At 37.6% G+C, this 12,851-nt stretch overlaps 7 protein-coding genes across 7 annotated transcripts; 3 read left to right on the top strand and 4 right to left on the bottom strand.

The window, feature by feature from the left end:
- Window positions 1–565: 565 nt before the first annotated feature.
- On the top strand, window positions 566–1,654 carry AW171_hschr31956 (serine/threonine-protein phosphatase; the record flags this gene model as incomplete). Its single annotated transcript, XM_018131030.1, has 1 exon — window positions 566–1,654. The coding sequence occupies one exon, from the start codon at window positions 566–568 to the stop codon at window positions 1,652–1,654; it is 1,089 nt and encodes a 362-aa protein (XP_017987082.1).
- Window positions 1,655–2,284: 630 nt separating this feature from the next.
- On the top strand, window positions 2,285–2,890 carry RDI1 (Rdi1p; the record flags this gene model as incomplete). The annotated part of the gene is made up of 1 exon (XM_018131031.1): window positions 2,285–2,890. The coding sequence occupies one exon, from the start codon at window positions 2,285–2,287 to the stop codon at window positions 2,888–2,890; it is 606 nt and encodes a 201-aa protein (XP_017987081.1).
- Window positions 2,891–4,479: 1,589 nt separating this feature from the next.
- UFD2 (ubiquitin-ubiquitin ligase UFD2) lies at window positions 4,480–7,389 on the top strand (the record flags this gene model as incomplete). Its single annotated transcript, XM_018131032.1, has 1 exon — window positions 4,480–7,389. One exon carries the CDS (start codon window positions 4,480–4,482, stop codon window positions 7,387–7,389), a length of 2,910 nt encoding a protein of 969 aa, XP_017987080.1.
- A 203-nt stretch (window positions 7,390–7,592) lies between these two features.
- AW171_hschr31953 (60S ribosomal protein uL29) lies at window positions 7,593–8,216 on the bottom strand (the record flags this gene model as incomplete). The annotated part of the gene is made up of 2 exons (XM_018131033.1): window positions 7,593–7,952; window positions 8,214–8,216. The coding sequence occupies 2 exons, from the start codon at window positions 8,214–8,216 to the stop codon at window positions 7,593–7,595; spliced, it is 363 nt and encodes a 120-aa protein (XP_017987079.1).
- A 454-nt stretch (window positions 8,217–8,670) lies between these two features.
- Window positions 8,671–9,216, bottom strand: AW171_hschr31952 (HCL069Wp; the record flags this gene model as incomplete). Its single annotated transcript, XM_018131034.1, has 1 exon — window positions 8,671–9,216. One exon carries the CDS (start codon window positions 9,214–9,216, stop codon window positions 8,671–8,673), a length of 546 nt encoding a protein of 181 aa, XP_017987078.1.
- A 1,063-nt stretch (window positions 9,217–10,279) lies between these two features.
- AW171_hschr31951 (HCL070Wp) lies at window positions 10,280–10,903 on the bottom strand (the record flags this gene model as incomplete). The annotated part of the gene is made up of 1 exon (XM_018131035.1): window positions 10,280–10,903. One exon carries the CDS (start codon window positions 10,901–10,903, stop codon window positions 10,280–10,282), a length of 624 nt encoding a protein of 207 aa, XP_017987077.1.
- Window positions 10,904–11,716: 813 nt separating this feature from the next.
- On the bottom strand, window positions 11,717–12,775 carry NUS1 (ditrans,polycis-polyprenyl diphosphate synthase; the record flags this gene model as incomplete). The annotated part of the gene is made up of 1 exon (XM_018131036.1): window positions 11,717–12,775. The coding sequence occupies one exon, from the start codon at window positions 12,773–12,775 to the stop codon at window positions 11,717–11,719; it is 1,059 nt and encodes a 352-aa protein (XP_017987076.1).
- Between the last annotated feature and the right edge of the window lie 76 nt (window positions 12,776–12,851).

The raw sequence follows: 12,851 nt of genomic DNA, 5'->3' as shown, positions 1-12,851 counted from the left end.
CCAACCCGACGGTAAACAGACTATAGTGAAAAGATCGAGAAGAACTTTTATTGAACAAGAAGCGTGATAACGTCCACAATTCACATAGCCCAACGGATATCAACTAGAAAAGAAGTTTTCAGAACCTATCGCATTTGATAATATAGTCGATTCCAGTTAAGAACTAGGCAGCAACACTTTTTTTTATATTTTTTTTACTTAAAAGGTATAGCATAACAGTTGATTGAAATTTGACACCTAGCGATTAAAGTAAAGAAATTATTGGTTTAAAGCTGTTGAGAGTTTGATATAGTTGTGAGTTAACGTTTTATTGTACCAATACCGAAATATTGAGAATCCAGTAGTTTTGGAGCCAGTTATTTTTATTGAGTCACATTGTATTTTATTAATCCTTTGCTTGTAAAAAGTATAATCAGGATCCCAGCATCAGTGCTTGTTATATTTATCTTTTGAAGTGGATTAAAGTGGTACTTTTATTGCGCTGGGCGGTTTGATAGTTTTACAGGGTATACTACGTACAATATTTTTGGTAAACAGTTTAGGAAGTGTGAGTTAATCGATCATTATGGATATAGATAACGATGTGCCAATGAAAGACGCGATGGAGGATCAACTACACCAAGCTATTGAGGAGGATTCCGGGGTGGAATCCGTTTCTTACTACAACACTGTTAACAGGAACACTACTTCTGAAATAGCGGAAAACAAATCCCCAAACCCCCTGGAGCTGACGGGTGCGAAGATAAATCAATTAGACAAATGGATAGAGCATCTGTCTAAATGTCAAGTACTAGCAGAGGAGGATGTAGGCAAGTTGTGCAAAATGGCTGTTGATGTGCTACAGTTTGAGGAGAATGTACAGCCGGTAAGTGTACCGGTGACTATTTGCGGTGACGTCCACGGACAATTTCATGACTTAATAGAGCTATTTAAAATTGGTGGTCCGTGCCCCGACACTAATTACTTGTTTATGGGGGACTATGTGGATCGTGGTTATTATAGTGTTGAGACTGTGTCTTATTTGGTAGCGATGAAAGTGAGGTATCCAAAGAGAATTACGATTTTAAGGGGTAATCATGAGTCTCGACAAATTACGCAGGTATATGGTTTCTACGATGAGTGTCTAAGGAAGTACGGGAGCGCGAACGTTTGGAAAATGTTCACGGACTTGTTTGATTACTTTCCAATCACTGCATTAGTCGACAACAAAATTTTCTGTCTCCATGGAGGCCTTTCACCCATGGTCGAAACAATAGATCAGGTTCGCGAGTTAAACAGAATACAGGAGGTTCCACATGAAGGCCCTATGTGTGATTTATTATGGTCTGATCCTGATGATCGGGGTGGTTGGGGTATTAGTCCAAGAGGTGCGGGTTTCACATTTGGCCAAGACATTAGTGAACAATTCAATCACACCAACGACTTGTCGTTGATTGCAAGAGCACATCAGTTAGTTATGGATGGATTTGCATGGTCCCATCAGCAAAGCGTTGTCACAATTTTCAGTGCACCTAACTATTGTTACAGATGTGGTAACCAGGCAGCTATTATGGAAGTTGACGAGAATCACAACAGACAATTTTTGCAGTACGATCCCTCAGTAAGATCTGGTGAACCAACTGTAAGTAGGAAAACGCCTGACTACTTCTTGTAAGAGCTCCAGAATTCTACGTTTTTTTCAATCCTTTTATTGCATATTAATGAACAAACTAGAAATCTGAAGATCTAAATAATTACCATCTTACAAGATATCACCTGAATCCACCATAAATCTTCATTCTTCTACTCCACCACCGAAAGCCTATTTTTGTTTAACTGAAAACGTGTGTATTAGATAACTAATGTACTACTTCAACTTCAATTCATCCAACCCAAAAAGGTCAAAAAGAAATCAATAAAGTAATATTCTACTTCCAGTTACTAATTAAGAAAGTTTTCATTGTTATAGATAACATCTATTTAGCAATAATATCAATCGTTTCATGTTTTAATTAAGCAATTGTTTAATGCCAGTATCAAACGAATAAGCTATAAAGTTTTCTTTTCCTTCTAACATAGCAAAATTAACTTACGTAACCCAATATGCTTCACTTAAAAAAAAAAAAAAAAAAAAAAAAATAAACAAAAAATAAACACGCGTATGCTAATAGGGGCTGTATCATTTGTAAATCCAAGCTGCAATAGTATCATTTGGAGGACGTTAAATTTGGACATTAAGGTCAAAGACATAGTTTACCGCTTTACATATTTTCAATCTAGTGTTTAATAGAGAACGCTGTATGCTATGACAGACGACACGGAGTTCGAACAGTTCGAGGAGACCAACCCAAAGATTAATTACAAGGTTAAGGCTAAGAAAACCTTAGAAGAATACAAGAAATTAGATGCTGAAGACGAATCATTGGCTAAATGGAAAGAGTCACTTGGTTTATCCGACGATATTTTGCCACCAGAGTCCTCAGAACCAGATAAGAAGGTCGTAATTAAATGCATTCAATTGTTAATTGATACTGAACCAGAACCAATAACATTTGATTTTTCCTCCGACCAAGCAATTAAAGAATTGGCATCCAAAAGGTATAAAATTAAGGAGAATTCGGTTTATATGCTAAAAATTAAGTTTAGGGTACAACATGAAATTATTACTGGCTTGAGATATGTGCAATATATCAAAAAAGCAGGTATTGCAGTGGATAGGATTGATAACCACCTAGGCTCTTACGCCCCTAACACTAAACAAAGGCCATTTTACGAGGTGGAGTTACCTGCAAGTGAAGCTCCTTCTGGATTTCTTGGAAGAGGGAACTATAGTGCAGTTTCAAAGTTCATTGACGATGACCAGAACAATCATTTGACATTAAACTGGGCTGTGGAGATCACCAAGAAATGATGAAATATTCGCACTTGCTATCTGGTTGTGAATAAGCGGTTGAATTATTGTTTTGACTTCTTTGGTAATGACATTTTGCTTTAATTGCGAACTCATTTACCGATTCCAGTCAACTTAGTGAACTTTTAATATGGTTATTACGATTGTGTATGATTGATTATAATGGTTCACCGCACAACTTATTTTTAGTATATAAAACGGATTATAAAAACTATTTAAGACACTTCGGTCCTTCTAAACCGGTTATGCAACCATCTAGCTTTGATTATCACAGTAAAGTGAGTTAATGAGTGTATGTAAGTTTGAAGGAGTTATTGAGACTTTTAGTTCATTAAAATACACTCTGCAACTAAGACAATAATTTACTGCATGTAATTGATATATTTAGGAAATGATATATTAACTACTGTAAGGTAGTATATGAAAGGACAGTGACGATTACTAAGTTACGGTTATCCCCCCTCCCCGCATCTAAATTTTGAGTCTTCCTGTAACTTAATCGGAGTCCCTGAGAAAATGTTTTTTCAAGGTAATTAATTGACTTTAAAAGAATGTTTTCATACTTTGGAAAATCCTTCTTGCGCCATTGACAAGTAATTTTCACGAATATGCAAGGGGCTTACGTAGAAGCAAGATTTCATCTTGGCATAGAACGGTAATTCTTATTGCTGCGAATTCCTGAAGAGTTTTATCTACTGTAAAGGTAAAGAATTACCCTATTTGTCAATCCTGACATCAGGGTCTTACACACACAAAAAGAACTCCGTTACGAAGCAGATTTTAGAAACAATGCGATGAGGGTTTCACTTTAAAAATTTTCTGGCCAGTAGGTATCTAACATGTATCGAAAAACGTGTTCCTGAAATGCGAGACATTTATGTGGCTGTTATATATTTATCAACCGGTTACGGTAATGCTAACAATAGTAGCAAAAAATTTCCAGCGGCCTATTGTCTCAACAGTTTAAGCTCTAATGACGTACTTAGTAAAGTGTACAGATAGACTTTTCTTGTCTTCTTTATCTACGCTATTTTCTCTACAATTGTTTCTCATATGGTAGCCATTATAGGTTACTAAATCTGATTCCCAGGAAATTTTACCAAAACTCGGTTTCAGAACCGACTAAAACTGGAGTTACTATATTGAGAATATCGCGATACTATAGATAACATGTACTGACTGCTGCCTATGTGCATTTGCATCATATACCTAACTGCTCATTAGAGAATAGGGTGGTTTAACATCAGAAACATGATTTACCTCATATAGTTGAAGATTGGCATTAACAAGTATAAGATTATTTGACCTTCTTTACCTCGCACAGAAAATTAGCTACCGGAATGGTAAGGTTTAGCAGTGTGCTATAGACAGCTTTTAGACTCTTACATACACTCTTTATAAACTATAGATTAAGATCATTACATACGGACAATGTACTCCCTTTTGGGTGGCTGAGTTCTAAGGGAATAGTAATGTTAAAGATTCAACACTATATGCAAGTAATATCGAAAAACAGTAGTTAAAGCGCTGTCGGTATTTAGAACTGTGATTTTTTAATTAGCTCACTTTAAATACCCGGGAATTTCGATATGTCAAGTTCTGTTCAATCGGTAATTAAAGACATATTATGCATTACTAATGACCCCTCTGATTTATCTTCCGCTACAAGAAAATATACTTTAATTCATGAAGATGACAATGAAGGTGTATTAGATTTTACATTAGAATCTCTTGATTCACTTCTGGTCTCTCAATTAACTGAAAATGGCCGCCTACAACAACAACCTTTGGGTTATTTACATGATTCATTCCAACGTTGTCAGCAGCTCAAGAGACTTAACAAGAGCAATACAGATCAAGATGTACAGAATACTTTGGTAGAAATTGAAAGGTTGTTAGTTGGATATGCTGTGGTTTGTTTCCAGATTGAAGAGTTTGCCATAGGAGGGAGTTTCTTGACTTATGTTCGAGATATCGTACAACATACAGATCAATATACCGATTTACTTTCAGCTATGATTCAGAGAGCTATTAGGGATGAAACTGTTTTTGAGGTTACAAATAACTTCTTTTCTGCGCTTATAGAACTTATTAAAGAAATGAACGATTCTAGGGCCAACAAGTTCGATTTAAATGATCTTACTTACAATCGCGTGTTAACCCTATTTGAGTTATTTGTATCTTTTAAGCCAGTAGCCGCTATATTTTCCCAGTTAGATGGATTTTTCTTCCCTTATGATGCAAAGCCTAATAGTATTGAAAAGATAACCCTTTTGGGGCCTATTTTAACACTATCGCCTATGAATTTGAACGTTGCAGCTAGGAACTACGGTGAAAACTTGGAAAGGACCCAACAACAAACCAATATTATCCATGAGTCTCTTCAAACTGAGCACAAGGTTATTCTAAACAGGTTGTTCTATATTGTGGACAAGATCATAAGGGGTTCTTCTGAATCCCGTAACGGTGTTTTATCATATTTCGCGCAAATTGTGAACAAAAATCATCTAAGAAGAGGAGATCATGCTCAGCATAATAAGTTGTCATCAAATGCATTTATGACAAATATTACATTAATTCTAGTGAGGTTTTCACAGCCTTTTCTTGATAGTACCTACAAGAAAATTGATAAGATAGATGTCAACTACTTTAACAATTTGAATCTGTATATTGACTTGTCCCAAGAAACCCGCATGAATTCTGACTTCAAGGAGGCGGACGAATTCCATGATAAAAACAGAAAATCCGATGATAATAAACCTAACTTCATCAGTGATTGTTTCTTCCTTACGTTAACGTATTTGCACTATGGTCTAGGGGGGACTCTTCTTTATGATGAAAAGGTGACTCCGCAACTGAAACGAATGAAGCAAGAGTTAAAACAAATAAAAGATGCGGCAAACAATTCATCCAACACAGATATCTTTGCTAGATTTGCGGCGATGCAATTGCCAAGTTTAGAGAAGACTTGTACTACCTTACAATCAATACTTGATTCGATTCAAGGTGTTTTTTCAAACAAAGAAATACAAATGGAAGTTTTTGAATTTATTTGCGGTGTTTCAACTTTTCTTGTTCGGGTGGTGGATCCATCCCATGAATTCCCTTTTAAAAACTTAGAATTACCGTTAATTCCTGATCAGGTGGGCGTAGAGAATGTCGACAATGCAGAATTCTTGCGAGCTCATGCTCAGGTTCCATTTAAATATTATCCGGAGTTTGTGGTTGAGGGCCCTATCAATTATTGTTTGTACATCTCGAAGTATATTAACAACCCTATATTCAGGCACCCAAGGCTTCATTCTTTTGTTGAATTGGCAACAGTTATCTTGCGTTGCCCGGAATTAGTTTCTAATCCACATTTGAAGGGTAAGTTGGTTCAGGTGTTGAGTATCGGTGCGACTGCTTTGGGGGATAATTCACCCGGATTCATGATGGAAATATTTGAGAACTGTGAATTGGTAAGGAAAAACATATTCTACGCATTGCTGGATTTCTACGTGATAGTTGAAAAAACGGGCTCATCATCTCAATTCTATGATAAATTCAATGCTCGTTACAGCATTTCTATTGTTTTGGAAGAACTATATAAGATTTCCGCCTACAGGAATGAGCTTTTCCTACAATCCCAAAAGAATCCTGACTTCTTCATTAGGTTTATTGCTCGGATGTTGAATGACCTAACATTTTTGCTTGATGAAGGGCTAACTAACTTAACAGAAGTCCATAATATATCAAAGGAGTTGGAGCTTAGAGCTCGTAACCTACCTCCTACCAGGGAGGAAGATAATGAGGAACTTCAAGCTAAACTAACAGCGGCAGAACGTCAAGCGAGATCTTCATGCAGCTTAGCAGATAAATCGATGATTCTATTCAATGTTTTCACTAGAGATATTCCCAAAGCTTTCGTATCTCCAGAGCTGGTTGATAGACTTGCCGGCATGTTGAACTACAACCTGGTTTCTTTGGTCGGACCCAAATGTCGTGAACTTAAAGTTAAAGACCCTAGCAAATTCCAATTTAACCCTAAATCTTTATTAAAATCTCTTTCTGAGATATACATCAATTTATCTGAGCAGGATGAGTTTATTTCTGCAGTTGCTAGAGATGGCCGTTCATTTAACAAAGACCTCTTCGATCGCTTGGTACACATTTTAGGACATAAAACCGGGTTGGCGTCCCCAGAACAGTGCGAAAAGCTTACTAACTTCGCCAACAAGACTTACCAACGTAAATTAGATGCTGAAGAAGAAGATATGGATATGGGAGATGTACCAGACGAATTTTTGGATCCACTAATGTATACTATTATGAAGGATCCGGTTATTTTACCAACCTCGAAGGTCACTATTGATCGCAGCACTATTAAAGCACATTTGTTGAGTGATTCCACTGATCCATTTAACAGGACACCACTTAAGCTAGAGGATGTTATACCCAACGAGTCCTTAAAAAATAAAATCGAAGAGTTTAGGATGACGAAGCAACGTAATAAATAGATTAGAATGGACTTCGTTTTTACATAACACGAGTATTGCATTTCTTTGTAGCTTTTAGCGTTTAGTGTTTCGTACATTTAAACGCTAAAAGCTAATGATAAATCCTAATCACTGAAATGTCGCATTAAGCAATACTACCTTAGATCGCAATAATTATACTTGATAAAAAAGTAAACTAATAAACATACGTTTTACATAGGAACTTAAGCCTTGATAGCGTACTTTCTTTGTGGGAAAGCAATTTGCTTCTTTCTTTGCTTTTCAGTGACTCTGGAAGCTTCGAACTTAGTCAAAGCTCTTCTCAAAGCTCTAGTCTTCTTGGCTCTCAAGTCCTTTGGTTGGTACTTCTTACCCTTGTACAACTCTCTGACAGCTTGTCTTTGGTTTTGGTTGATAACAGTCAAAACACGAGCGATGTTCTTTCTGACAGTGTGGATCTTTGGCAAAGATGGTCTAGACAACTTTTGGACCTTCAATTCAGCCAACTCCTTCTTCAAGTCAACCAATTGTTGTTCTAATTGGTCCTTGGACTTGGTTCTCAATTCGTAAGCTTTAACACCGGCCTAAGACATAATGTTAGTATAAAAATCCATAGATCTTCATGAAAACAGCTCTAGTAAGTGGAGAAACTCATATCGGTATTATAACCCACGGTTATCTTGTATATATGAGGAATTTTTTTTAGCTTTCCATAAAACTGTATTCAAAGCCTCAAATATCATCATCACAGTTAAGCATCGGGCATTATCATCTAATAAAAGTCGGATCTTCGCACAAAACCTCTCACAAACTACACTATTCACTCAGCTCGTAGTCTAACATACCATTTTGATTGATTCTTACTGTATCTGTATCAAAAGTCTACCTTCAATCGTCTAAGTGACCGTCAACATGTAACAGCATGTAAATGGTATAGGCCTACAGGCGTGGGTCGGGTAAACTGCTTTCCGGGAATGTCTTAGAAAATTTTCAAAAACAGGCGGAATTTTACCTACAGACTTTTCTGTAGACCATAGATATTTACACCCACACATAAATTTCTCGTATGTATGGGTGGACCGTCATAGATCCTGTTTAGATCACGTGATGTTACCGAATCTGCATGTGCACTTTCTGCTTAGTTTATATGAAGGTAGATATAAAAATAGCTCATTACTGCATCCATAGTAGAATTGTCAGAAAATAATATAGTATACTGGAGTCTTTAAAGACATCTCTAGTTCCATTTACAGCCTAATCTAAAGATAACTATGACATCGTATATTAATATGGAAATAGCATTCAAGCTTGGTTCTTCAAATTAGTGCTTAACCATTCCAAACCTTCGTACAAACCTTCACCAGAGGTAGCACAAGTAGCCTGAATGTACCATGGACGTTGTCTGATGGAGTGCAAGCCCAATTTTTCGGTAATCTCTGCAGCAGACATGGCGTCTGGCAAATCTTGTTTGTTGGCAAAAACCAATAGCACTGCGTTTCTAATTTCATCTTCATTCAACATTCTCTGCAAAACTTCTCTGGCCTCTGCAATACGAGATCTATCGTTAGAATCAACAACGAAGATGATACCCTCTGTGTTCCTGAAGTAGTGTCTCCATAAGGGTCTAATCTTGTCTTGTCCACCAACGTCCCAGACGGTAAAGGAAATATTCTTATATTCTACGGTCTCAACATTGAAGCCAATAGTTGGGATTGTGGTTACCACCTCGCCCAATTTCAACTTGTACAACACGGTGGTCTTGCCGGCACCATCAAGACCAACCATCAAAATTCTCATTTCCTTGTGACCGAAAAGGTTGCTGAACAACTTGGAGAAAGAAACACCCATATCTGCAAAAATATAGTTAGTAACCGTATTGAATATATTGGACTAAATGATGCTTCTGCAATTGACCTTGCGTTCGGTTTTAATGGATGTCAGAAAGTAATGCACATTAGCAGTCACGTGGTCTTCGAGGTGGCAAAATCTCCATCCCGCTTAAACAAAGATCCCGCTTTTCGCAGTACGCAGTGGGGAGATAGTCACAACCCATCTCCTCAATGCATACTAGAAACTACTTCTCTCTTGGTTTGTTTCCATCTTCCATGTTCAATGGATACCCTTACCAACTTTTTCCCCTATCTGAACACGTACATGAAATTAGATTCACTCACACAGATTTAACATATAATAACAGCAAAAGATCATTTTAGCTTCACTAAAGGTTCCCTAATAGCCTGGTCAAATGCAGAATCAAATAGCAACAACGGTGTTTTCTAACATACTTGCGTTTGGTTTCTAGCTGCTTTGTTTTTGGTTGGTTATTTTGTAGTGAGTTTATAATCTATAGTTTTATCAAGTTCTTCATAAAATTTTTTGAAATACAGAACACCAAAGATCGGATAAACATTAAAGGCACCAAATAAAGAGGCAGGGTAACGAAGAACTATGCCTTATTTATGGCAGTTTATGTGCTTCTAGTTACAATAATAGATGTAGGCTTTATGTATTATTTAAGCTAGTTTGCGATTGCATCCACTAGAACCGTGCAGCGATTGCATTGTTTGATTATGTGTTTAATTCTAACTACCGTAAGCATTGTCCGGCTAGGGGCCGCTAATAGCTGCTCCACCATTAATACAAAAGAAAAGGTCAATTATGATATGAGAAGGCTTAGGGTAGTAGTCGCTATTTAAATTTAATACAGACGCCATTTACGGTGTTGAGTGGCATATGTAAATGGTTGGGGGGCTTCGAATTCCCATACGAGTCATCAATAATGACTACTTACGTATTATCTAGTGAAACTGCCTTACGTATAGCATAGACGCTACGTGCTCATCTGTATGAGCGGGGAAGGCAATTGTTGGGATGTGAGAGAGTACCCTGTGACACAGCGCATTTTGGTGGATTAAACAAGCTTTATCACGGTTTCGTGTTCACTATCCACAGCAAAATCACTATCGTCGTTGAATGCATCTTCATCAGAAGAATCTTCCGGTTGATCAGGGATGCTAGGCGGTTGATCATTGATTGAAATGCCCTTGTGTTTGCTCTCTAGTACTGTAGTCAGCCATTGCAACCCTTCGTATATTCCCTTTCCGGATAGAGCTGAAACGTCCTGTACCAGCCAGGGCGAATTGAGTCTGCTGCTTATTCCCAGGCGTCTGCAGACCTCTCGATTCGACAGCGCCTCTGGCAGATCTTGCTTATTTGACCATATTAAAAGAGGCCGACTACCGAGCGGGTTTGTGGACATTATCCGATGAAGCTCAATGCGCGCTCTTCTTAAATGTTCTGTATCTGTGGCATCCACAACAAATATGAAAGCTTTGCTGTACCTATAGCATTCTCCCGGGGATGTATAGATATCCTGAAGTTTACTTGGGTCCCAGGATAACACGACGACATTTTTATACTCAACGAACTCTACGGGAACTGAACGCCCTAGATCGCTGCAGATATCACCTACTTCCAATTGCTGCAGTAATGTGGATTTTCCCGCATTTTCAATTCCCAGAATAAGGATCATCATTGGAAATAGTCCTAATGAATACTTTCTTTACTCACTTCTTTACGCGCGTCAAAACAACACGTGCACATCTTGCATAAAAACAGCGGGGCTCAATTCACGGTACATTAACTCCCGTATATATAGATATCTATATAAGGCTTTTCTATATAGCTCCCATTGTTCTACCCATATGGCTGTATTTAATACGCAGCAGTCACGTCAGGCAGATCGAAGAACGTTTTACTTCTAAAATTACTGTTTCATAAACACGGTAGTTCTAATTCCTTAGCTAACTGAACTGCTGTCTGTCGGCATTCCCTAGCCGTCGCTTTATAAAACTAGTAATACTTTACTATAGAGAAATCGTCCCAATGTATTTTGTGCGATGAATGTGCATGAGTACATTCCGTGGAAATGAATACCATTTTAAGCACATAAACCGAAAAAGACTAGTATAACGGCTTTTATATATACCTACTGTACCTAGCGCAATTGTAGTTTAAGATTCGGTCTCCGGTTTTAACTGCAGGGAAGGCAAAGCTACTTTTGTTCACCTTGCAACTAGACAATAACTACTGTATCATTGAGAGCTTGTGTCCTGTCACGTGCTCCAATGCCATTTATGAGAGTAAATATGATGTAATGACAATGTCACATTTAAAATATCTAGATGCAATGTACCAATTACTATTGTAACAGCAAAAACAGATGTGATCTGACTTGTACGCAGCTTTAAGGGTTAAAGGTAGGACAGTATTTACGGTTTTAGGAGATCAACAGCATTGTGAATGAATGTGAAGTATATAGATGATTTTGATCACTAATGCCGATAGATTATTTTCCAACATTTACCTTACATGTTGAGTAATGTATCAATCCCCTAATGAATACGGAATACATGACTTCGTCATTGTCTTCCTCCCAGTAAAACTCTGTTAACCTAATATGCCAGGGTGGGAAGCCTTGTAAATCAAGATGAGGACCAAAGTAGACCAACAAATCTGGTTCTCGGCCGACAAGCTCATTTAATTCTTTATCTACAAGTTTCATTGTGATATCGGTAAGTTTTATGCCACCAGACCTGCATAGGTCTGCCATAGCCCTAGTTAGCTCCACAATTGTCTCTCTGCCGTCCCTGACAGAGAGTAATGAGACTTCTATATCGACTTTTTGTTTTGTCTTTTCACCAGTTTCTGGCTCGCCATTATCTTCCGGATAACCATAATAAACAGTATCAAAATGAGGAATCTTGACCGAAAACTTTGGCACGTTTGTTGGACTGTAATATCTTGCCAAATTGTCATGAATGCCTTGTCTGAACTTGTGAACGTTACGTTTTAACACTCCATCATAATCGTATAAAGTAACGTGTTTAATACCAGCGGAAACAGACCAGCATACAACATTACTCCCATCATTTATTAATCCATTAACCCCACCTCCTACTTCTCCCTCGGATTTGTACTCTAATATCGTAGCTAGTCTTTTGGGTATCTTTTTTAGCTTCATCACGTCTTGTCTAATCAACTGAGGGGTATTAGATGGTGAGTATGCCAAATTCAATAATTTAATCCTTATTCTGTTGTATTGGTATTGAAAATATCTGTAGCAAGCATACATTCCATAAAGAATAATCAATAACGTCTTATAAAATATAAACTGTATACTCCCGAGCTTCACATCTCGCATATTCTGCGACCTTAATCGTTTATTAATCTCTTCATTCGCGGTTGGAGATGTTAGGGTATATTCAGCCATCTTTTTAAAGTCACTGAAGGTTGAATTGGACGGATTTGGAGATATGCAATCTGGTGGCGGAACGCGGCTATGACTTGTATCCTGGGTCTCCCTGGAAGAGTGAGACTCTATGACCCGTCTTGTAAGTTTGCTCATGGTCAGTGTAATTGAAACAGTACCGAACAAATGAGTATGTCTTAAAGATAGATCCTTTTATCTCTTTAACCAACTG

This window comes from Eremothecium sinecaudum, chromosome III (genome assembly GCF_001548555.1).
Source record: "Eremothecium sinecaudum strain ATCC 58844 chromosome III, complete sequence".
Taxonomy (NCBI): domain Eukaryota; kingdom Fungi; phylum Ascomycota; class Saccharomycetes; order Saccharomycetales; family Saccharomycetaceae; genus Eremothecium; species Eremothecium sinecaudum.
This window is presented reverse-complemented; position numbering and strand designations above follow the sequence as displayed.